This window comes from Miniopterus natalensis, chromosome 21 (assembly GCF_054644295.1).
Source record: "Miniopterus natalensis isolate mMinNat1 chromosome 21, mMinNat1.hap1, whole genome shotgun sequence".
NCBI classification, from domain to species: Eukaryota; Metazoa; Chordata; class Mammalia; order Chiroptera; family Miniopteridae; genus Miniopterus; species Miniopterus natalensis.
Window position 1 is genome coordinate 20,047,862 of NC_142101.1, and position 25,267 is coordinate 20,073,128.

At 55.1% G+C, this 25,267-nt stretch overlaps 1 protein-coding gene across 1 annotated transcript in view; it reads right to left on the reverse strand.

Annotated features, from left to right (window-relative positions):
* Positions 1–884: 884 nt before the first annotated feature.
* The window catches only part of KDM5B (lysine demethylase 5B), a 36,980-nt gene continuing 12,597 nt past the window's right edge, over positions 885–25,267 (reverse strand). The window contains exons 6-27 of the mRNA XM_087828884.1: positions 24,712–24,808; positions 23,396–23,505; positions 22,794–22,952; positions 22,255–22,374; positions 20,683–20,841; positions 19,605–19,786; positions 18,021–18,183; positions 15,853–15,972; positions 14,853–15,047; positions 13,965–14,146; positions 13,748–13,872; positions 12,830–12,980; positions 12,590–12,704; positions 11,853–12,208; positions 10,609–10,747; positions 9,376–9,555; positions 8,691–8,849; positions 6,550–7,038; positions 5,200–5,311; positions 4,336–4,490; positions 2,855–3,172; positions 885–2,424 (exon numbers count right to left, since the gene is read on the reverse strand). Of these exons, the coding sequence (XP_087685010.1) occupies positions 2,287–2,424; positions 2,855–3,172; positions 4,336–4,490; positions 5,200–5,311; positions 6,550–7,038; positions 8,691–8,849; positions 9,376–9,555; positions 10,609–10,747; positions 11,853–12,208; positions 12,590–12,704; positions 12,830–12,980; positions 13,748–13,872; positions 13,965–14,146; positions 14,853–15,047; positions 15,853–15,972; positions 18,021–18,183; positions 19,605–19,786; positions 20,683–20,841; positions 22,255–22,374; positions 22,794–22,952; positions 23,396–23,505; positions 24,712–24,808 (3,924 nt within the window). The 3' untranslated portion in view covers positions 885–2,286. The remainder of the gene's footprint in view (positions 2,425–2,854; positions 3,173–4,335; positions 4,491–5,199; positions 5,312–6,549; positions 7,039–8,690; positions 8,850–9,375; positions 9,556–10,608; positions 10,748–11,852; positions 12,209–12,589; positions 12,705–12,829; positions 12,981–13,747; positions 13,873–13,964; positions 14,147–14,852; positions 15,048–15,852; positions 15,973–18,020; positions 18,184–19,604; positions 19,787–20,682; positions 20,842–22,254; positions 22,375–22,793; positions 22,953–23,395; positions 23,506–24,711; positions 24,809–25,267) is intronic.

Here is a 25,267-nt window from a genome sequence, read left to right on the forward strand (position 1 = left end):
CAGGCTCCACTCTCACAGTCCTCTCTGCCCCCCCCGCAGAGCTGCAGGACTGAAATGGAAACGTGCCAGGCTGTGTTGTGTCTTTGTCCCCATGTTCAGGCGCTTCTCTAGGATACAGCCTGGCTTCACAGTTAACACTCAACAGGTTTTAGGTGACATCACTCTAGTCATCCTGCGTGCAAAACAAGACGCACTGACTGGAAGGTGAACATACTCGTGCTCACCTGCAGTATCAGTGCACGAGGCAGGGACTGGAACACACCGCCAGGCCTGTCCCTTACTAGCCGCCGGGACCCTAACTTCAGCAGCATCACAGAAAGACCCGTGGCTCTCACGTGCCTGCCTTACCCTCACTCAGCGAGGCGGAGACCACCTCACCATGGACGCTTTTGTCAGGAACTGTGCAGCCTACAGGCGGAGAGGCTAGTGGGGCGGGGAGGTGCGCGCCAGGTGGGCAACAGCTCTGAGGGCAAAGGCTTCCCTCAAGAGTACTTTCTCAACGCAACAGGGACAGTGGTGCCCAGCCGGGCGTGGCTCAGGGGCTGAGCATCCACCTAGGATCCAGGAGCTCGCGGTTCGTTCCCAGTCAGGCCACATGCCCGGGTTGTGGGCTTGATCCCCAGTCAGGGGCGTGCAGGAGGCAGCCGATCAATGGCTCTCGCTCATCACTGATGTTTCTCTCTCCCCTCCCCTTCCTCTCCCTATTATATATATGAAAAACAGACAGTGGCATCCGGTCCCAATGGCAGGCAGTTCTAAGAATTTGGACATTTAAAGAAGCCAAACCACTAGTACCCAGACTGTACTCCGGAAATTCCTGTCTGTTGGCCCGAGAACCCCCATCAGACAAGGAGAGACATCCAACTGCGGGACAGCGCAGGCAGTTCTTCTCAGAGAGATTTAATCGCAAGGATTGCATGAAAGCGGTCAGTACATTGAAATCTCAGCTACATCACAAACGGCTGTTTTTGTTGTTTTATTTTATTAAAGACCCACTAGTTCTACCCACCTCCAGGTTTATGGCTATAGAATGTGGGAAAACAAACATTAGCAACAGAGTCGTAAAAAACAAGCCAGAGTCTTCTGTTCACCAGCACGTCTCCCCCACGGAGAACAGTCCTTCCAAGAGCAGAGCAGGGAGAGCGACGGGCTTCCCGCAAGCAGGGCTGGGAGCCAGAGCCAGGAGGGAACCGGGAGGGAGAGCTGGGTGCTCCCAGCTCCCCTCAACCCACACTTTCCAAACCCTTAGATTCCTTCTGACACCTCAAGTTTCCCTGTCAACTCAAATGTAATGAAGGTGCCATTTCTACCAGGAGGACCGATTTTTGAGTCTGGGGACAATCTGCCCACTTTTGGAGGAAGCACGGCTTCAAAAGGTCTCTATTCCTTGAGCACTGGGGTGTGTGGGGGGCGTTACCAGCAGGGACTGGGGGCAACGGCCCATGAGTGGCGTGGGGTCCAGAACAAGCCCCCGGTGTTTGCAGGCACCGCCCACAGCGCCGCAGTCTGGTAGCTCGAAATAACAGCGTTTAGTGTTCTAGCGGGACCAAGGATTTATTCACAACGTAAGCTGCAACATTTGGTACAAGCTCCCAAAGGGGCAGGAGAGAGGAAGGGGCAGAGTCGAACGGCAGCTGCGGCGAGACTCAGAGCCCTTTCCACACCGTAGCCCGGCCGCCACCCTGGGAACCGACCTGCGCTCTGCACGCCAACCACATGCGAAGCACCCACACACTGCTTGGAAGTTTGTTTTGTTTTAATTCCAGCCACTGAAACAACATAGAAGTTATTGCTCAGATAAATAAACCTAGTCTACCAAGGAAAAGAAAGGTGGGTAAAGAAACAAAACCCCAACAGTGAAAAACTGAAGTTCCCCAACGTGGTGACAGTGAACGGGAGAGAAATCCCTCCAACGAGGATCTACGGAATGTCTGGTGCCCTCGGCACGGACGCCGAGTGGGACTCGCGGCCGGGAACCCCCAGGCGGCCAGGCTCTGATGCTGAGCATGAAAAGGGGGAGCGCCGATGCCTCCAAACGGGTGGGAACCCTGCAGAAACACCCAGCATTTCAAACCTCAACAACCACAAACAGGTTTAAGGAAAAAATACAAAAGGTGTCAAAAATTTTTTTAGTTGTTTTTTTTCTTTTTTTCAAAGAGTTCTGGAAAAACGATCCATGAGGAATAGAAATAGCACCGTTTACAGGCTGGTCTGCACCCCAGCCCTGTGGCTCTGCTGAGAAACTGACGCCCTCGTGCCGAGTCCTGACCGGCGGGGGCCCGGGGCTCACTTCCGGCTCGGCGTGTCCTTGCCCCCGCAGCGCACGCAGACGTAGTCTTCCTTCTCGGCCAGCTCTGGAGAGACACCAACACAGACCTGGTGGAACCACTGGTTGCAGCTGCCATCACACTGGACCCAGTCCACCTGGTTACAAAGAGCAGGGAGACGGGTGTTCAGAGGAAACCGGATTCGCGTCGGCCAGGCCAGCTCAGACCGTTCGACCAGCGGCCGCCGTCCCACCTCCGGGACCAAAGCGACCGAGTCAAAGCCACTCTTCAGGCCGTGGCTGCTTTGGTGACAGTGCCGGCCTGTGACAAGCAAGCAAAGGGCGCGTCCTCGGCATCCCTCCCACCTTCTCGGCGCCAGGGCGGCGACAGCTGGAGGAGCAGGAAAAGGAAAAGGAGAACGAGAGCTTCTTCCAGAAAAGGGAAGGCCCGGAGCGACGTGAGCGCAGAGCGCGGGGAGGCCGCGGCCCCATCGGCTCAGAGGCGAGGAGACCTGGCGCAGCGAGGGGCGCTCACGGGGTCTCGGAGCTAAGGGAAAGCTCGTCCTCTACGGCCCAGACCTCACTGACCTCGTCTCCTTCCGGCTGCAGGCAGCTCCCCGCCGGGCAGATGGCGTCATCCTCAGAGTCCTCCTGCTCCGAGTAGGACGCGTCTGAGGGCAGGGAGTGTGTTTCCGCAGAGCGGACTAGCTCACAGCTGCGCTCCCTCTCCCACGGGAGAGCGTCCGTGTCCTTGGGGTGGCTCAGCCTGATTTTCTTCTTCCTGGGGGCCCGCACTCTCCTCACGCGGCCCCACCGCTCGCTGGCCAGGCCTTCTCGGTCCAGGCGCCTCTTCAGCTTCCTCTCCAGGCTGCTGACTCCATCCCGCTTCCCGCGACAGCAGTCACTCTGGGGGAGACGAGCAAACGCAGTGTCAGCCTCCACTCTGCCTACGACCGAGACCAATGACCACGAGCACCAGCGGCGAGAGAAAACACACGAGCCCCGTGAACGCTGGCAAAGCACTGATTTAATACACACCGCTGCCGCCCTGGTGACCCACAGGCGGCTAACCTACGCCAGTGCTGCCAGGGGAACTCGGTTCGGAAAAGGAGACGCTGCAGACACAGTAACCTCCAATCACCCCCCAGCACAGGGGCTCCATTCTTCTCAGCCAACCCTGTGAGCGAGCGAGCGAGCGACCGACGGCCACAGAGCGCCTGCCCTCTCACCTCCAGGCTGCCTTCTTCAAGGGCAGACCCCCACCCGCAGAGGAGCAGGTGCACCCACAGCCTGCAACCCGTGAAGGGGTCACGATGACACACACAATTCTAAATGCCAGCCCGGCCCGCGTGCATCAGTGGAGATCGGGGTTCGATTCCCAGTCAGGGCACAGGCCCGGGTTGCGAGCTCGCTCCCCAGCAGAGGGCGCGGGAGGCAGCCGATCAATAACTCTCATCATCGGTGTTTCTCTCTCTCCCCGCCCCTCCCTTCCTCTCTCTGAAATCAATAAAGACATTTAAAAAAACCCCTAATCTGCCTTTGTGCTCCTCAGTGAGGCTCCCTGACCCTGATCACATTCTTAGGGGCCTGAATTGTCCCAGGTCACTTAGTTCACGAGCAGGAGGAAGCAGCAGCTGCACCTGGGACACTCCAGTGTCCCCTCAACTAAGGCGGCACTCGGCACGAGCGTCCTGTCTCATCTGGCCCCCCACCAGCAACCCTGTTAGGGTCAGAGAAGTTACAGCCTTTGTTAAATATTAACTCCAAGAACATCTCTGACTTTCCCACTATAACTGCATGTTCATCTCCACTGTGTTTCTCTTATGGAAGAGAAACAGCCCTGCTTCCAGGTATTATCACATGGAAACGACAAGCACCGTCTGGCTAGAAAGGAAACAATTCAGACTTGAAAGAGGGACCAGAGTCCAGGCAGGGAGCCCAGTGGTATCCAGCACCTTCCAGCTCCCTGGCAGGCAGCCTCCCCCTTTCCTGGACAGAAGGCACCTCAACTCGCCGGGCTGGTGGTCCCACCCTCCTTCCCTCCCCGGCCGCCCCCCAGACACACTTGCCTTCTCACTGCCGGGCCTGGCTGGTGAGCTTCGGCCGGTCTGCTGAGCAGGGCTTGGCTTTGCAAGTAAAGTCTGGTAAAGCTCCTGAATTTCAGGAAGGGCTACTTGGAGCAGCTGCGCTTCCATCAGCAGCTCGTTCACATCTGGACTCACACCTGTCACGGACCAGACCAAGTCACAGTGCTGACAACTGAGGTGCTGCGCACACTCAGACCTGCGACCCCGGCAGAGGACTGCCCGCCAGGCCACTACCCCGTCCCTTTAAAGTACATCCACTGAAGTTTAGGTTTCACTTAATGTCCCGTGAAGGAGACAGAGCCCAGACTCGATCCCAAGTCTTCTCGTGACTAGGGATGCGCTGGCTCTACGCCGACCCTGCGCGTTACCCTGATGCAGACCAGGGTCCGTCTGCTCTGCTCTGACGGCTTTTGACAGAAAGCACAGCACCGCTCAGGGCACCGGCCACTAAGGCGGAGACGAGGGAGGGAATCCACTGCAGCTTCCAGCAGGGCCCACGGGGCGGCCACGCACAGGCAGGCAGCAGGGGAGGCGGGTTCCGGGGGGCTCACTCTAGGGTTCTCCACAAGCCTCCCCAGTAATGAAGTCACACGGGAGCCTACGACTTTGCCTGATGGAAACGCGTGGGCTTAACCCCTCCACCCCTGAAGGCACTGGAGAGAAAGACTGTTTCCTGCGCATTAGGGACCCTTCCAATATGGCCCTTCCCCACCTTGCAAACACTTGGTAACCAGTTCCTACGCGCTCGGATTAGGTTCTTTTGTTATGGTGCTGACCCTCTATCGCAAAACCCTACTGCAAGATCGCTTGTTGCTACCCAGCCCTCAAAATAACAATAATACAAACCATGGAGGGGAATGCAACTCCATCCTGCCGAGAAGGGAGGGTGTGAATTCGAGGATCTGTTGTCCCCATCACCAGGCACGGAAAGGGAGACGGTGCCAGGAGGCTGAGGTACCTGACGGAGGAAAGCAGTGAGGTCAGGCGTTTCCAGGAAACTACGCCCAGTCCAATGGAAGCAGCAGGCAAGGCAACTGGAAACAGACGCGGCTTTCCCAGCTGAACGCCGGCCCCGGTGTCTCAGCTCTGACCAGGTCAGCGCGCGTCCACCCAGCCTCAGTCCTCCGGGGTCACTGGACTGACTCCAGGCGGCAAGAGCCCATGGGAATCAGTCGCCTCTGCCTTTTCTGACACAGACGACAGGGCGCGGGACACGGACAGGACCTGAGTCAGCCGAGGAACCGCCAGACACCAGTCACACGTGCCTCCCTCCCCAGTGTCCACGGAAGGAGCCAGGAGACGCTCCTCTGACCCAAGTCAGTAAACAAACAGCAGCAGTGTCCTTTCCCTTGATCAACAAACACGCGCCCCAGCACCCCCGGCCTCAAGGAAACCAGCGTCTCCACTGCAGGCTGCCCAGCAGCCACCACTCACCCAGACAATAAAAATGTAGCTACTTCACAAGTCTGGACATTTTAAAGATAAGGAATTTTAAAACAAAACACCAATTTCCTGTCCTTCTCTCCGACTTGCTGAGCACTGAGCTCGCAGGTCTGTACCCCCACTGACTCCAGGGGTGCGGCTCCTGCAAGCCGTCGGGTTAGCCTGGTATCGACAGATGCAGCCCTCCTGGCGGCACCGTCTCGGGCCTTCAGCTCCTTCCACAGCCAGTTTCCACAGAACCCAGGAAACTGCCCACCCCGGTGACTGGCGGTGGAAGGACCTGACTTTCGACAGTTCGCAGATGGTAGGAGACCTGCTGCCTTTCCTACCCAAATGCCAGGTGCTTGGGCACCTCAAGGCTACTCTTCCTCCCAGGGCAACAGCAGAGAGAGGCCCGTTGCCTTCTACTCAGCGACACGAGAAGAACAGAGAAAAAATAAGCACAAAACTTAAAGATGAATAGATATTAAATACATACCTGGCTTCATACACAGAAATGGAAAAACTGTGCGCACATGAAAAGGTGAAACCTGCTCCAGAGACAGAGTGGCTGGGAGACAACCCCTGACCCCCAGGAGCAAGGAGACCAAAGCCCCAGGGCAGGCACAGGGCCCGCGGGGGTGGGGCTCCGGGGCTCAGACAACGGGAGCCATCGCCCACCAGGACCAGGAGCACCAGAGCCGAGGCCCAGCAGGGAGAAAGGGAGAGGGTGCAGCCGACTCCCGGCAGCTGGCAGCGAGGGTTCCGGCTCACCTTGCTGGTCTCGGACGCCTGTCCTGCTGAGGCTGGCCACCTGCTGAGGGACGGCCCGGAGCCCACGCGGTCTTGCACAGGGGTGAGGCTCCCCGACGACAGCAGGTGCTGGGCTCTGTGCTGCCAGCTCACGGTTCTTTCGATCATGTAGCGCAGGGCGTCGCCCTCGGGAAGGCGCACGCGGATGCGCTGCAGGGAGGCCAGCAGGGGCAGGATCTTCTCCAAGGGAGGCTTCTCCGACCTCCGACAGTGGGGACAGAGCCAGACTGGGGGGCCCTGGGCGACGCCGGGCGCCACCGTCACGCAGCCTGTGTGGAACGCGTCCCGGCAGAGTTCGCACTGGATCATGGGGGCAGCGGGGGCCCTCTGGCACACGCAGACCCTCGTCTCCGCGTCCGGCACAGGCGACAGCAGCTTCCCCTCGTTGGCCAGCCTGAGGGCCTGTAAGGCCTCCATCTCCCGCAGGCGAGCTTCCCCGAGCGCCGCCATCTGCAAGGCACGAACCCGGGGACAGTGTCAGACTCGGCCTTCTCCTGGGCCGAGCAGACTGCCGCACTCGGGCCCTGGCTCCGCTGAGCGCGACCCTGCTGGGCGCGGACGACCCTGGGCGACGCCCGTGGCGGGAGTTCCGTGTGTGACGTGCAGGAACGTGCCTGCCTCACAGCCGGCCACAGCGAGACAGGGGACAGACATGCTGCCTGGCCCCGTGTCAGCAAACACATCACACCCTCCAGGACTCCCAAGTCTAACTTCCCCTAGAAGCGCACTGCTCCCGAACGGCGCCCACTTTCCCCAGCACTGCGCAACGGCGCCTGCCCTTCTCCACGCTTTCAGCTCGTCAGCTTCAGAAAGAGCAGCTGCCACGTCTCCACACGCGTGGGTGCTCGACCAGCAACCACAGGCAGCGACCCTGGTCCCTCAGGAGGAATCCAAGAGAAGCCACTTCGCCAGACTCTCTCGCACACGACGGAGGAAGGTGAGCGCGATCACGGGCAGAGGCAAGGCAAGCCGCCTTTCTGCAGGAAGCGGCCAGCTCATGCTGCCAAGTCTCTATCAGGACAAGAGCCACGTCCCAGGAGAGGGCTGAGTTCAGTTACCCTGGAGGCACGACCGAAAGCACAGCAACAGCCCGGCCGGCGTGGCTCAGCGGTTGAGCATCGACCTAGGATCCAGGCGATCAGGGTTCGATTCTCGGTCAGGGCACAGGCCCGGGTTGCGGGCTTGATCCCCAGTCGGGGGCACGCAGGAGGCAGCCGGTCAATGACTCTCTCATCATTGATGTTTCTCTCTCTCTCCCTCTCATGTCCTCTCTCTGAAATCAATGAAGATATATTTTTTTTAAAAAAAAAAGCACAGCAACAGCCTCAGCCTCTCACTGAGAAGCTGGGTGACACCGATACAATCCCACCCACACATGGAATCTAAAAAATCCCGAACTCAGACATCGGGAACAGGCTGGCGGTAGCCAGAGGCAGGGGCTCAAAGGTACAGACGTCCAGCTTTAAAGTCAGTCAGTCCTGGGATGTAATGCACAGGGTGGGGGCTCGAGTTAACGACACCGGACTGAATATTTGAAAGTCGCTAAGAGGAAGCAGATCTTAAAAAAGTTCTCATAGGAAAACAAAGTCTGTCTGTGGGTGGTGAGGGGTTAACCAGGGTTCCTGCGCTTACCTCACACCCCACCCATCAAGTCACCCTCTGTACCGAAACTAACATAATGCTGTGTGTCAATTATACCTCAAAAAAAAAAAATTTTTTTTTCTTGTAAAGCACCCAAATCACACAGCCGCCCCCCCGTGTGCTCAGAGCTGTCGCTGGATGCTGGACACCAGGTGCTTCACCCCCAGGCAGCACCGCTGAGTCCACACTGCTTACTAAACGCAGGCCAGGCCTGGCGTCCAGAACGCCCGCTCTCAGGTGCATTTCCCACTGTCAGGCCCTCAGCATGCGGGACCCCCCCCCCCCCGGATCTGGGTTGCCTCTGCATCTTCCACAGAAAACTTTTACTTTCAACACTTTTCAGTCTTTCTGGCAGAGCTGAGTATTTACAACACTCTTCTGTGTGCCTTCCCAACACCCGTGTAAATGGGAAGTCGGGAGCTGCCGCCCGGGGGGGGGGGGGGGGGGGGGCCCACACGCACAGCGGCGGCCGTCTCCTTGCTCTCGGCCAAGGCCCGCTCCAGGTCACTCAGACTCTCCAGCCGGCTGCTTCTCTTCCTCCCGCTGGGCAGGGGCTCCTTTAACTTCCTCGGCTTCCTCTTTGATCCCAAAAGGCCAACATCACAGCGAGGACACAGCACCTAATGTGGGACACAGCACAGCCACTGGGCTTCAGACTCGGCACCAGGAAGCCCCAGAGGAAGAGCCGGAGTGGGGAAGGAGGTCGATTTACTACCCAACATCTTATTTGTAACATGCCCTGAATCAGAAAAGCCGCCTCTGCAAAGGAAGGAGAGAGAAAAAGGCTAATCTCGCAAAGCACAGGCTTGACGCCGGCACAATCCCCGACCGGGGCCGGGCTACGCAACGCAGGACGTGCAGGGCCGCACTTCCCGGGGGGACCGCTGCCAGGCTCTCGAAACGCACGTGGCAAACAGTCCAATCTCAACACACGTGGAAGGACGTCTCTGAGAAAAAAGTCCTTCCTCAGACACTAAACACTATCCTCAGTGTGTCGACAAAACATGTAACTGTCCTGGCCCTGGGAGTTTAGCAGGGGCTCCCTGGCTCTACTGAAATAAGCCTCACACCACACAGACCGGCCAGTGACGCCACAGGGACAGGGGCCCGCGTGCTTCAGGGGGCCAGGGGCCTCAGGCCGCGTACCTCTAAGAGGGAGTACGGGGAATTCTCCATCAAGAATGTATTAGCAGCACATTCTTTCCAAGCCTGGACCTCAGCTACCAGTGACTCCAGTCTCGGCAGAGAACTCAGATGCACTGGGATACAGCGGCCTCGAGTGACCAGCTCCACCAGCGTGTCCAGCACTGGCACACGTCCTCCAACCTAACAAATCAAGAAAAATCAGAGCAACTTAGAAAAAAGAAAATTGCTATGTAAAGCGGGGAAAGCCCAGCTCAGGGCTTTTAATTCAGCAAGTTAAATTCAGACAGACATTTACAAAACTCACAGCTAACAAGGGGGGATGGGAGGGACATCTTCTTTTACTTAACAAATAATTAAAGAACCTAGTCTACGCTAGGCCCCAATAAACAACCGTGAGCATGACACACCCTGTGGTCCCTCCGTTCTGACTGTGCCCCCCCCTTAAACTCGCTTTCACACTGGTTGCCATGGAGAGTTTGAAAGCAATTCAACATAAATGCAGATTTGCAACAGCTCAAAAGACTGTATTCTGACTTACATAAATAAAAGCAACAAAACGCTATTTTACTCCAACCCATCCACCAAACAATGAATTAAAGTAACTCAGAGTCAGTTATTCAGGAAGCTAACACGAGTGGAGGAAGCCCACTGGTTTTCAAATGTCAGAGCCCGTTTCAAGTTTCCTGAGCCCCATCCCCAGACAGTTCACCAGGGAAGGGTCCAGGAATTTGCATTTCTAATGAGAAACGGCGCAAGTACTGCTGGTCTGGGGCCACATTTTGAGAACAAAATGCCCAAACTGGAGGAATCAAGCATTGGGGGGGGGGGGCACTTCTCGCTGGCAGTTGACTAATTAGCACCACTTAAAATGACACAAATGTTCGGAAAACAAGGTGGCATTTTATTTCTAGAACCTGATGGCTTCAAAAACAGAACTTGAAACAATACAGATTAAAATTTTAAAACACAGCCTATTAAATATTTCAAAGATCTTCTCTCAATAGGTCCATAAGACCTTTTGGTTTATGAGGATTAGAGAGATGAGGGGAGACACTCCCACATCAACCACTTTTCAAATAAAGTTACCAGCTGAGAACTGGGCGAACCACAGAAGGCGCGTCTATAATCTCAGAACTAGGCTGGCTGAACCCACTACTCCTGCTGGGCTCGGCTCCAACCTGTGGACAAGCCAACCAGAGGCAACTATACTTATTCAAAGGTCAAAAAACCGACCTGCAGGGCCTCCACCTCCTGAAGCCAGTCCCGGGCTCTCTGCACCGCGTCTCTCAGAACCGCGCCGCTGGGCAGGTAGGCGGGGATCTCCTCGATCTCCTTCACCGCCGTGGCGAGGCTGGTCAACGAGTGCCGGGGCCTACAGGCGGAGACAAGCCACTCAGTTCCAGACGACGGCACCAAACAGACTAGCAAAGTCATCTCAAGGGAAAGTCGGTGTAGCAAGTAACTTTTCAAATGGCAGGAACTACTAGATATACGATTAATTAGCTTTGAACGGCTGCCTAAGACTTAGGAGCATCTAAGACAAAGCAATGGACCCAGTAAAGCCCTTAAGTTCTACTTACTCCCCATTTCATGCTGGTAAAAACCACACACTTCCATTTGTAGCTCACTTAGTAATAATTTATTCCGTGTTAAATCAGATACACTGTTTCTACTGTCTAAGAAAATTAAGATTCTCTAGAATATTACAATAAATAGCAGGAACTGTGTACCTGAAACCTATAGAATTTTGGGGGGGGGGGGGGATGACACCAGGTGCCTTTATTTATTGCTTATTTTTACCTATATCATTTTATTAACCAGTGTCACCTCAGTAAAGTCAATTAAAACTTAAAAAACCCTGTAGGACATCACCATACCAGAAGCAGCGTGGTAAGCGTGTGCTCTGCACAGTGGCCGCCACGTTAGGGTTACAAAGAATGCCTACGGCTTAGATTACTTTTGTACTTTATGCTGTCCACTGGACCAATAAAGACCCACCAGGCTGATGGCAGGGTTACGGAGGGGCTGGTCCCCCCGATGGCCTGCCAGGTCCAGTGCCCTCTCTCGGGCACGGACGCGGTGCCCTCGATTCCTGAGCGTCAGCCGAGGCAGCCACGATCCCCACCGTCCAGCACAGAGCACATGGGCTCAGGCCTCTCTAAGGCCCCTGGGACCTCACTCATTTCCTGAGTTGAAACAAAGTCCCACTTATTTGTAACCTGTTTTCTCTCAAAGACGGCATCGCACAGAACTCTAGAACAGGCACGTCGACGTGAAGCACTCATTTCATAATCAGTAAAGTAAAAAAATCATCTTATTTTGTCCAACTTCCAAGCAGCCCCCGGCACCTGCGCCCCTTCTGCCTGCATCCTCCGGGCACGGCTGCAACGGCCCAGCCCCTGCCCGAGCCCACCACCGTGCTCTGTGCGCGAGGGTGGAAGAGCGCCCCGCGGGGGCGGTGCCACCTGCCTGCTCACCTGGCCCTGAGGAGGCTCCTGGCCTTGTCGTCCCAGTGCTCCGACACGGTGAGCAGCTCCTGGAGCCTGGCCATGGCCTTCTCCACGGCCGCGTACGGGGCCAGGCCCACCCCGAGGTCTATGAGACGTCTCATATCGTCTAAGGTGAGCGAGCTGGGGTCGAGGCACGCTTGCTGCACCTCTTCCAGCCAACGGGCCTGCTCCAGGCGGACGCGCACCTCAGCAAGCTGGGGAAGCTCCACGTCAAACTCGAAGCTGACATCCAGCAACTCTTGCAGCTCAGCAGCCCTGGGCGTCTCCTCAGAGAGCAACTTCTGGCTGTGCTGCTGGAAATCTTCCACACGATTCAAAAGGTCCTAAACAACACAAGTTGTTGCATCAGAACAGTAATTTCAGTCGCTGGCTTCTTTCACACTTAGGATCTTCAATGTCACCCGTTTTATCTCGCTGGATTTCTGTAATAATCTGGGTGAACGAGACGATGCACAGCGATGACAGCTGCAACGAGGGACCGGAACAGGGCCGTGACCAGCTGCAACAAGCAGCTGGTGGTGGCTTTCGAGGTAAAAACTCCCGACTGTACCTCTCCTTTGTAAGCCTGTTACATCTCTATACGCACATAACACTCAATGTGCTATTAGCAACATTTGCAAGACGACCACCTCATCGCGTGAGCTGGATTTACTTATGAAACGCAGGCTCGCCACGCCCCCCCCCCCAGACGCCTCTGCGGTTACCTTGAGCAGCGGCGTCTGACTGAGGACGCACGGGAGAGCATACAGCTGTGTCACAAACTGCCGGAGCTCGCTCACTGTCAGCTGGTTTGGGGATTTTCCTCCACCAGATCGGTATCTTTAAAGACAAAGGCCGAGGAAGCCGCGTGAGACCACACTCCCACCACCCCGACTCCAGGGTCCAGGACGCAGGACAGAAGGTCCGAGGTCACCACAGAGGCACCTCCCAGCACCAGGACCCACCTGGTTTGTCTCTTGCCGTTGAGCAGCTGCTGTGCCACAGAGGCACACTTCTCCGCGTCCTGTGTGACTAGGCGAAGGTGGCGCAGAAGGTCATTGTCTGGGAACTTCTGCATCTCAGACTCTTCGATCAAAGCCTGAAAGCTGGCGAGGCCTGGGGGGAGGGAGAGGGACCGTCACCGGGACCCCGCTGGTGGGGGAGCGGAGGGAGCCTCCCGCCAGCCCCGGTCTGTAAGTACTCGCGGCTTCACATCACTAAATTACTGACGACCAGTGTGGAGCGTTTTAAACAAGTGCCTAGAGCTGCTCTTCGATATGGAAACGTTTAGACCGGAACTGTTTACATGGAAAACAGATGACTCATCAAAACAAAGTAAATGCAAAATCTTATTGAGCGTGAACTTCTCCCTCCTGCGTTTTACTCTGCAGTCGCGGGTGACCTGTGCTCACAGGCAGGGTGGGTGCCGTCCCCTAAACACGGAGGCACAGTTACCACCTGTTCAGCCACGGAAAGGAAAGCGTGAAGGGGCTGAATGAGACGGGGAGGGACGCAGGCGGGAGACTAGTTTCAACAACTGACAAGCCAGCGCTTCAGAGACTCCTGAATCAGTGACTCTGCCTTTGTCTCGGGACCTCGTTTTACAAGGTTTTCTGAGGTTCCGTATAAAACGTGGAACACGCCTGTTTCTGAGACAGAGGTGTGGCGATCGCTCCCAACCAGCGGCCGAGGCTGACTCCACGACCGACCGCGCTGTTCCTCCAGCAAGACCTCGGGGGACGCGCCTGCCCCGCCCACTCTGCTCGGCTCTCCGCCCGCCGCAGGGGAGCCCCCAGGACAGGCCGGCGCCCCCACGCCCACCGACCGGCCTCGTCACAGCCAGTCCCGCCCGCCGGCCGCCAGGCCGTCTCCGCACCACGTACTTTCCTTCCTGTTGGTCTTCGCCTCCAAGGCCTCGTTCACAGTCAGGGCCCAGTCGTCGTAGGACTCCGCCCGGAGCCTCAGCGCGTCCATCATGGGGTAGAGGTCGTCCAGGGTGTACCTGTACCTGCGGGCGTGCGGGCGGGAGACAGTCAGGCGCTCGCACTCGCATCTCGGCCGGGACGGGCGTCGCGGAGCTCCCTGGCCGTCCCCACTCACCGCAGCTTGTACCGGCGCGGGGGGCAGGGGCACAGCTCCCGCGCGTGGTGCAGGCAGACAAGCCGGCCGGGCTGGCAGGCGCAGCACACGGCCGACATGAAGCACGTGGTCTTGCACTTCGCACACTGACGCTCGTCGTCGGGCAGCAGCTCGAAGTCCAGCCTCTCCGAGTCGACCACGCCCTGCAAGGGAGTCGCGTCAGACGCCCCAGGGCGAGGGCCCCACCCGCGAGAGCTGCCGTGGGCGCCGGGAGGGTCAATGCGCAGGGACCACCGCCCGGCAGGCGCAGGAAACAGAAGGGTCCGGGCCCAGACCACGCCCGTGGCAAACCCCTTTCCGACGACGGCACGGCCACGCCAGCCAACAGGGCGTCTCCTCAGGAAACGGCACCGGACCACAGGCGTCCGCACGCGGCGCCCGGCCCCCCACCGCACCTCGCACCAGGCGCCGTCTGAGGCGAAGGCTTATTGTAAAACCCGGAACCGGGAACTCTGAGGCACGGAGGAAGCCTCGTGACTGGCGGTTAGGCGAAGGTTTCTCAAGGGCACCAAAAAAAAAACCCATAAAAACCCTGATACACTGGACTTGGCTGAAACGAAGAGCCTGCTGTTGGAAAGACGCTGCTGAGGGAAGGACCGTCAGGCATCGGCCGCAAGGACGTGCGTGCAGAACACCCACCTGACGGAAGACTCAGAGTAAAGAGACACCTTACGCCCACCCCACCAGCGGGCAAGGCAGCCGCAGGCGCTTCCCCGGACGCACGCACAGGCGGCAGGTCACAGCGCGGTGACCCCTCCGGCATCGTCAGCCGCGAGAGAAACGGTCGTGAAGGGCGTCAGAGCGTCACTAACAAGACCCCGTCACACGGCCCGGTCCCGGACACCTTACCAGTTTCCGGACCGTTTCTCGCAGCGCCCTCTCGTCCTCGATCATGACGGCCATGTCCTTCTGCACGGTGGAGGCCACCACCACGTCCAGGACGTCAGCCTTGGAGGCCATCCTGCAGATCATCTCGTCGTGGGAAAAGACGCAGTAGCGGTGAAGCAGGCGGTAATGCTCCACGCACTGGCGGCCCAGCGGCAGCTGTGCGGAGACGGGAAACTCATGAGCCACCCTCCTCCTTCCAGGCGCAAGGCCACGTTCTGGGCCATACACGACCCCGACCAGCCCTGAAAGCCCCGGGCCTCTTTAAATCCTCATCTCCAAGACGCGACATGCTCGGTGCCTTAACTAAACAGTCGTTTAAAAAACCCCAATGTGTTACCAGTGACGACTCTCCACAGCAATGCAGACGCTAACTGGAAGTGTGAATTTATACATTTCCTGAAGCCACTGTGCTCAACTGGGCGTTAACCTACCTCAGGAAACAAAAATGCTCCAAAACTACAAAATAACCAGACCCAGGTAGTCCCATTATTCAGAAAAACACCGCAGCTCTAATTCTTTCGATTTAACATCACACTTAAACTGGACAGTTCTTTTCAGGTAAATGAAAAAAACAGTGACATAAAAATCTACTTTACAAAGTAATGAAAACCAAACGTGTCCCTAAAAATTGCTGTGCTGTGGACACCGAAGGGAGTGTAAGGAACAGTCTTGAGACTGGAACTGTCATCAGTTTGCAACGAGATACTGAGCTTCAGCCCAAAGGTAAATCAAGACTCTTTATCGTCGAGTCTTTTATAGAAGAAAAAAACGCCCACTGAACCAAGCAGTGTGCTTAGTACAGGCAGGACCTACAACACGGGGCGAGGGCTGGATCTCACGGAGGGTCAACAATTTCCAGGCCGGCCCTTCGAGTGGCAGCAGGTTTAAGCAACTACACACAGGACAGTCTGTAAGGCGGTCTACCCAACGCCGCAGGGAGACTCAGAGTCACAATCCATACCCAGTCCACAGTGCAGAAGTTCACGGCCTCAGCAAAATTAAAGCCTTGGTTGAAGCCACTGTGGTAGGCTCGCGGAAATGTAATCACAAACTCCCCAGCACACTGGTTAGTCCGGTAAACCTAAGGGGACAAATTGGGGATTTTTAGTGACATTCTCACGAAAGACAATCTGGACGTCAACTATCAGATGATTTTCCAGAAGGGGTAGCTTTCCTCCAATTAAAAGTGAGCCAGAAAAACACAAGCCACTACGGGGGACACAAGATGTAGCAGTGGCCCCGCCACCAGGGTTGATGAGGATCTGAAAGGAAAACCTGGCTCACACCACAAACACCTTGGATACATCCAGGGTCAGGACACATCTTTCGAAATGTAGTCACGCTTAAGACTATTCTATATTATTAAACCAAAATAGGGTCTCCACCAACGAAAGACACTCCACTCTCCTCCAATGGCCGCACCACACAGGCTCTCCTTGGCCCGGGCTCAGCCTTCCCTCCCACCACCCTCACCCAGGAGAACACCTGTATTGTTCTAGAAACACAAACACTCAGACTGCATCTGTTAATACAGAACAACATTAGATGTGTTCCCAATTCTGTCTCTCCACCAGCAGTTCTCCAAAATGCAGTTCGCAGACCAACAGCACGACACCCGACTGGGAACTTGTTGGAAATGCAAACTCTCGAGCTCCACCCAAACCGAAATAACAGGAAACGGGGCAGAGTGAGGCTCGGCCATGTGTTGCAAACGCTCTTCAGGTTCTGATCTTGGCCAGCGTGTGAAGAACACCCGGCTCCTTCTGCAGGGACTTTCTCCTCCAGCTCTGCCTTCTCTATTCCTTATGTGCATCTCCCCGGACATAGTCCAAGTCCTAGTTCAAATGTCACTTGGAGGCCTCTCTCACTCCCCACAGCTCACAGGTCAGCCTCCTCCTGACATCACTGTCAGACCCCACCACCCTTCCGTCACCTGCCTTTTCTCCTAAAGCGAGTCTCCCATACATGAGAGCATTCATCTGAAAGTCCAGGAACTAACCCAACATGGTTTGCTCAATTACTACAGAGCCAGGGCCAGAGATCTCGTTTAGGACAAGCTACTCATAACAAATCAGAAATATCCATCAATATGGGGGGGATCAATGTGGAAAATACCAACAGTGGTAGTTACGGGTCATTATTTTCTAAGCTATGGCCCATAAACATTTTATGATCCCTCAAATAAAGTCCTTTCCATCTGCCCCCATTGACTGACCTATGAACCCAAAGCATAAAATTTAGGGCACAGCAAGATCAGTAATTCACTTAACACTGGAAATGAATCGTTCACATCTGACTTAGCGAAGACGGGCTGTTAGCTTCATGTGCCTCCCAGGCATCTCCCGAGTGCTCCCCAGCCAGTGGGCAGCAGGTGTTGCTTTCGACACCTCAGAGGGAACCCACCCCACAGCCCCTTCTGTCTAGAGAGGGACCCTGAATGCCAAGCTCAAGACCTTGAAATAAACTTTCTTTAAAATAAGCTTAGCCCTGGCCCACTGGTGCGGCTCAGTGGGTTGGAGCACTGTTCCATGGACCAAAGGGTTGTGGGTTCGATCCCTGGTCAGGGCAAAGGCAGAAGGCAGCCAATTGATAAGTTTCTCTCTCTAACCAATTAAAAAAAATAAATACAGTAAGCTTAATTAGGAGTGGGAGGTTAATATAGCCAAAACCTACCAATATGTCGCTTCAGTTCATCATTCAAACTAAATTGAGATCCTGTAGGTTCAATAAATTATTTTTAGAGCAGGGACAGAATACGAAGGGTCCTGACATTAGAGTTTAGACCTAACTATAACAGAGCCTAGCCCCTTTCACGGTCATGTACACTGACAAGGAACACGCAGCTTTTAAGGTTTTTGTTTAGTTGCAGAGAAGGAATGAGTTGCAAATGGAAATCAGTGTAGAGAGTATTGGGCGGTGACAGCTGTGTGACCTGTGAGGTGAGGCTGCTCAGCAGTCTGGTTATTAGCTGCAAAAAATTAGTTTTTATAGTGTCCGAGGACCCCCAATGCAGTACAGTACCAACCACACCAAACGGCTGTTTCTCCTGCCAGGTTATGCTACGGAACACACGACCCGGTCCGCTCTGTGAACAGAAGCCCAGAAAGAGGACGACCGGCTGAGACCTACAGGCACTTCGTGGGTCATCAGGGTGTTGGGGTTCATGATGGTCACGAGCTGGTGCAGGAGGTCCGGCTGGGACACAAAGAGCTCTGGGGCTAGCTTCTTCATGACGTTCTCCAGCTGCTCGGCCGCATACCCTGGGACCCCATACCAGGTTTTGGGCTCACCCCTGGAGATAGATTATAAAAATGAATCAACCTCAAAAAATATATGTAAACATGAAATTTCAGTTGCCTCTTCAAAATCACACACATTCGCACAACCAACCTGCAACGTCAACACAACACAACAGCCAACCAGTTCACACGCCCTGACCCGCTGCGAGCAGCCCCACCCCGAGGAGCCGGGGCCTGAACGAGTGCCAAGCATCTTCCCTCAGGCACCAGGTTTACACATGGGACTTTCCCTCTGGGGTCCGTCCTCCCCCCACTTCTGTCTGATCCCTTAGGAAAGGCAGGTATCTGGACTCTCTGAGCTCTAGGGCACATGGTTACAGCTGCCCACGCCGACAGGGCAGCTCTCCACCCTCCTGACAGGCACCGAATCAAACACGAGTCAGACAACTAGCATTTCTGAAGAGCTCTTACTCTCCAAAGCACCTTAAACTGTCAACCAATTAACCTGTAACATCCCTGAGACGTGCGGAAAATACGACCCTCATTCTAAGGCTGGGAGCAACTGCCCAGGGGAGCAGAGCTGACACTGCAAATACGTGCCGACTCCCTCTCCCTGTGGTACGTCCTTCGATTCCTGGTGTCAGGATTTAAGTGAGTTACAGATCTTCAAATATTTTTGTCCTTAGAAAAGCAGGGAAATGGCGAGGGAGGGGCGTGGGAGAGACAGATGTGGGAAAATGGCTTTGAAAAATTTTAAAGTTGAAAAGTCCAAATACCTGCCCCAGGTCCCCCAGCTTCACCCCTACTAAGAAGGGGCCCAACGGACTGTGTGGTGAGGTCAGAACTCAGCACAACAAACAGCAGCGGGAAGTCCCGAGAACCTGGAGGACACCGTGGCACCCACACCCCACTCCTCAGAGGGCAGCTGGGCCACCCACGGGGGTTTCCACAGTAAAACCAGGGCTTGTGCTGTAATGTTTCTGCGAGTAGACGTCTTTGACGACTAGATAAAAGCTGTCTACCCTCCCCCCAGAAACATGTTATACTTGAAAATAGTGTGGCCCGGCTGGCATGGCCCAGCGGCTGAGCATCGACCTGGGGTCCAGGAGATTGGGGTTCGACTCCCGGTCAGGGCACATGCCTGGGCTGCGGGCTCGATTCCTGGTCGGGGGCGTGCAGGAGGCGGCCCATCAATGACTCTCTCGTCATTGATGTTTTTCTCTCTCTCTCTCTCTCTGAAATCAACAAAGACATATTTAGGAAAAAAAGAAAAACAAAATAGTGTGTGTGCAGTTTCGGGGGTTTGTGGTTTTCCTAGAAATGCTCAGAACCGCTGCCTTAACTTGTTAGGGTGCCTGTTCCAACAGAAGTGAAAGACCTTCAGGGGAGAAAACCAGGTCACCACCCTTGAGCGTCGTCAGCGAGGACACCTGGGGAGGGTTCCGGTCCCGCCGCGAGGCCGCAGGCGCCTTACCAGTGCAGGTAGTTAATGGAGTAGCTCCAGTGGTCCTCGATGTGCCAGCAGAAAGAGGAGAAGCACATCCCCACGTACAGCCAGGGCAGCTTCATGCCGCAGATGTCGGCGGTGATGTGCGCCAGGACGGACTGCTCCATCACGGGCATGTTGTTCAGGTTCCAGCCGCTGTCCAGATAGTCCTAAAGGAACCGAGATAAAAGAAGTGTAACAGTTCAGCACTCCCGCGCTAACGTTTCAGGATTCTGCTTGTTTCAAAACGATGGGTGGAAACTGCCTCCTTCTGAATAAAAACGCCGGGAGAGGCACTACGCTGACGTCTCAGAGCCACAGACTCTTGCCTCCCTCAGCTGCACACAAACGCACTCGCATAGCACGGATTTTTCTATCAACCCCGTTTTTATTTGGCTACAGAAGAGCACAGACCACGAGTCGGTGCATGTGGAGCCGCCAGGGCGGCGCTGCTGGGGGCTGGGGCGGGACTGGCTGTGCTGAGATGGGAAGATACGGGAGCTTCTGGGGGGACGTGGGAGGCCCCGTTTCTCCTATTCCGGTGACGGGTGTATCCAGTGTGTGAAAACCCACCAAGCTGCACACATACGGTTGTGTACTTGTCTGTGCATTTGTTAGATTTTGAGGACGTTTATCCCCCAAAATGTGACTTCTCACTAGGACAGGAACAGGATCCTGGCCAGGACTTTGCTGCTGTGGGAACGGACTCCAACCTCAAAGCTCAAAGACACGCAGGTCTGGTCCCCGCCCTTCAGATTCCCCTCAGAGAAACCAGTCACAGAACCCGAAGGCCAAGGGGTAAGTTTCCTCTGTCGTCACAGTACAGCGGCAGAGTCGGGACTAGAATTCTCCTGAAGTCATTAAAAATCTAGTAACTTAAGGTTTTTCTGAAAGTAATCATGAATCACTTCACAGCAACCAGTGGAAACTGAATTATAACACGAATTCCAAGCTACATCTATTTTTTGCAGTGAAGTTGCTTCTAACCCAGTATTATGCCCATTAGGTCAAGGACATGCTCAACCATCAGGTGCCCCACAGGCAGGTGCCTCCCGCCGGCAGCTACCTCGTCCTCAGGGGAAAGCTTGGCCTTCCCGTCTCGGACAGGGAAGCCGCTGCCAAACTCCTTCGAGGCAATATCAGCGCCATACTCGACCGTCACGTCTTCTTCAATAGTGCTGACCAGTCGCCAAAACTCTTTCTCAACCAGTTCCGTGGGAACCATCTGGAAACAAAACCATAAGCAAGAGAAAAAAATGCATTTTCTCAGACACAGGTGCCTGGGACCAATCTGACCAGATCAGCTAAGTGCTGGGGTCACAGGACGGCACCCCGAGGGGCGCTGCTTCTGTTACGTTCCACAACTGACTCCACACAGTTCAGACAGGAACGCCATCTCCCAAACGGTACTTAATAACTGAAAGGGTAACAACTAAGGATTCATGTTTCTCTATTGCAAACCTGGCTGCGCCTGTAAGAGGGATTCAAGGAAAGCAATGCGCTGACATCTAAGAACTGGGGATGTTTTTCTGTTCTGAGAAATGAAACGTACAGTCGTCTATGCCTGAATGATGCTTTACACTCCGAGTCCAGCCTCTCATTCCTTCCGGGACACCAGGTGAGCGCCACGGTCAGGCCCGAGGGCAGGACAGCGTGCCGACCGTGAGCAAGAGCAGCGACTTGCACCGGCAGACAGAGCCACCGGACGCCTGCCCGGGACCCGCCATTAATCTGACGTGAGTCCAGACGCAAGTCACTTAAATGTCCATCCCTCAAAGTCCTCATCTCTCTTTTTAAAAAATGTGTCTTTATTGACTTCAGAGAGAAGAAGGGAGAGAGAGAGAAACATCCATGATGAGAGTCAGTGATCGGCTGCCTCCTGCAGGCCCCCGTGGGGATCGAGCCTGCAACCAGGGACACGGTGGGACACAGTGCACGTGAAGTCACACGGAGCACAATTTGGATTCAAAATTCCATTGAATAAACATTTAAAGTAACTTAATAGCTAATGTTAGTGATGTTCGGGGAAAACAGGTTCACCCAGACATTCCTAGGGACCCATAAATGACACAGCGACAGGGGCGGGGAAAACGGTAATTACTCTCATCTGACTTCAGTCGTCATCCAAGAATATAATCCAACTAAAAAGATCACTATGCAGGAAGTGTCCACTGCAGCACTTGCTAGTGGTGAGAAAAAACACAGCTTAAGCACCTAGAGCCATGTAGAAAACCACTTGATTCCGGGGTGCCCGGGAGCGAACGCCAAGCGCTGGAAGCAGCACCTGGGCTTCTCAGTCGGCAGAATTTAAGCACCTTCCGACGTAACAGCACGTGAGTTCCCAAAGCACAGCACACGGAGTGCACACGGCGTCACGCCGGAAATTCTGTGACGTTTTAATTACAGTTGTTTAGTGAAAGGATCACTGGAGATCCCGTGTGTTGGTATTGTCACTGTTGCTGTGCAATTTGTGTGGAAAAAATAAAATGAAACATTGTGGAATTTTAATACCACTAAAGAAATTAAAGGTTTCGCTGTGCACGATACGATCAGAGGTAAGTGCCATCTCAAATTTGTCTCCAGAACCCCCTTTTCCAAAAGTTATTAAAATTAAATCAAAGCGGTGTCTTTTACATACGTGGACGGGCATGTTGAAGTAATCGGACTTGAACGCATCTGCCATTTCCCCAAAAGTTCGGAGAGTATAGTCCCTGGCTGCTTGTTCAAAGCCAAACGCTTCCTGCGGCTTACTACACTCCTGCCCGAGACAGAGAGACAGTCTTGTTTGTACGGATCTGTGGGTGGTAATCACCTCCATCCACACCAGTGTACGTGGAGTTTCACACACACACACACACACACACGGAAACGCAGGTTCCCGCGCTTGCTCGTCAGTGTAACTCCACTCACTTAAACAGAAAAGGTCTGGGTGGGCACACACCAGGATGTCCACAGCAATTATCTGTGGGTTATGAAATCCCACCCGTACTTTCTGCAGAGAGCACACGCCGTTCTTTTCAATGTAAAAAAACGCGAGTGGCTATTAAAACGCTTTCTGCCCCGTGGGCCCCGCACGGCTGCGAGCCCGGCGGCAGGCCTTCCCACTGCCCTCCACGGACGTCGTTGCCACCAGCCGAGCCCGCGCCCGAGGGCAACGAGCCCGCCGGGGGCTCTCACCTGAGCCAGGCACTTGGGGCACCTCCAGTCCCCCTTGGGCACGTCGTGCAGGGGCGGCACCAGGCAGAAGGTGTGGTAGCTGTCGTCGCAGCCGTCGCACAGGAGCAGCCGGTCCTCGTCGCTGCCGCTCCCGCACAGCAGGCAGACGTACAGGTCCACCTGCGGCCAACACGGGCAGCGAGGGGCTCAGCGCCCGCCCAGTCTCAGCCGCCGAGGACCAACCGGTCGGGGCACAACCAGCCTCCCGCCTGCGACAAACGACACCCCCCGCTCGGTGCGCAGAGCACCCCCTGCCGCTCTGCCCCCAGCCCCGTTCCTCGCTCTCCTTTCCTGCCGGGCGGAGGCTGGGAAACACCGGCTCCCGCTCGGACGCAGCCTCGGCTCCTCCGGGGGCCGGCCACGGTGCCCGGGCGGCTCCGCGCATCCCCGCTCACTGCGCTCCAGGAGAACAGCCTGGCGCCACTGTCCCCTCCCTCCTCAGGCCCCCACGCGGCCCCTCATTTACAAACAGATGCTACCCACGGACTTGAAAAGGCCGCCGAGCCGGCGTCCCCCGCAAAGCTCGGAAGTGTAAACGGGGGGAGGGGAGGACATCGACTCACAGCACTCGTGGTCTTTTTCGGCCGACTCCTGGGCTTCTCCCTCTCGCCTCCTGCCGCGAGCTCGTTCTTCCCAGCAGGCTCTTGCTTGACGCTGGTTTTCGTTTCTTTCTCTGCAAGAGGCAGTTCACGGTCGTGCTCGCTGTGCTGCGCTCAGCCCCCTTCGCTAACGCAATTCCGTGTTTCTTTTCACTTCAGCAGCAGCACCCAGTGTCGCTACGTTCAACGGATTGTAATAAAATGCAAACTCTCCCCATTTAAAATCCAAGGTGCAGACACACCTCTGGAGACGTGACTCAGGCGTGTAACCTCTTAAAACAACATACACTGGGGGTGGGAGGCAGGGGAGGGAAGGGGAGATAAATGGTGACGGAAGAGACCTGAGGCTGGGGTGGTGAACACACAGTGTAACACACACGACGCACCCCAGCATTGTGCCCCTGAAACCTACATAATCTTATTAACCAACGTCACTCCAACAAACTCAATAAAAAATTAAAAAACAAAACAAAAAACACACACCGAGGCAAGCAAGTCTCGGCCCCGACCGAAGGCTGAGCCTCACCAGCTGACGTCCTCGGTCACTGCCCTCGCCAGCCCCTCCAGCTTCCTGGTCCCAAAGACTTCTGGCCAAAACGCTGGCCGCCAGTGAAGAACCATCCCATGCAGGCACTGGTTAACTGCTTCCCATGAATTATCTAATCTTTTGCAACAAACCCGTTTCAAAGATAAGAAAACGGACATAAAGGTATCTCTAAGGTCATACAACGGGTCGGTGGTCGAGCCAGGACTCAGATCTGCTTTTAAAACCACCTCCTGCTACCTTGAGCCGCCCGGGGCTCGCTCACCGTCAGAAGAGCCACTGTCGGCAGCTGTCTCCGCAGCGCCTGCCTGGGCAGGGCCCACGACTGCTCTTCAGAGTCCCCGAACTACACCTCGCCGTGACTGGCGCCAAGCAGAGGCCAGGCAAGCAATTTCCAACTGAAGCTCAGATTCGGAAAGCAGGCCCGCCCCCCGACCTGCAGTCACGGGCACCGCTGCTGCATCACGGCTCCAGTCAGGGCCTGACCCGTCCTTCACGTGGCAACCAGGGACGGCTGAGAGACTCAGCCGCACTTCCGATGTGCCTGCCCTCCGTCTCCCTCTCCTGCGGGTCCCTTGACCACGACAAGGCCATTAATACACAAAGGTTTTACTTCTCAAGGCCTGACTGATGATTACTAGGTAACAGCTTCTCCAATGTTTTCTTAACCAATAAACAAATTCAGTGTTTCTATTTATTTCCTTTTTACTACTCTACTCATGATAAATTTTCTTACCATTTTCACACTTTGGAGTTGGACAGCCCATTCGACGTCTCAGATTATGAGTTCTGGCTTCTGTTGTCTCTTCTGGTTCTATTTTAATATTCATGGCCTTTAAAAAAAGTTGTCATATACATAAATATTTCCTTTAAAAACAAATTAATCTTCCAAAATCCAGCTGGAATCTCAAGGTGACTATAATCCTATAAACTGTCTCTACCAATGGGGCATTCAAAACATCCTCAGATTACTACTGTTTAGAAATAGGCGAGGGATCTTAGAAGTTATGAGAGTATTTGCCCTCTGCTTCAGCGGGTCAGAAGTAGGGAAGGGTGAAAGGATCAGCAACAAATTGTGAGAAATCTCACTGCCCACTGGGAGCAGCGCGTTTTCCCAGGTCCTGCCTCAGCAGCTACGCACACCCCGTAATTCCACAAGCCTGTAAGAATTTCCCAAGTCTGCCCATATTTATGGGAAACTCAGCTTTCCTATTATTTCTTGTAATAAACTTACTATACGGCGCTCTTCTAAGGTTGCTAGCCTGTTCAGGGTTCCTTTATCACTGAGGGTG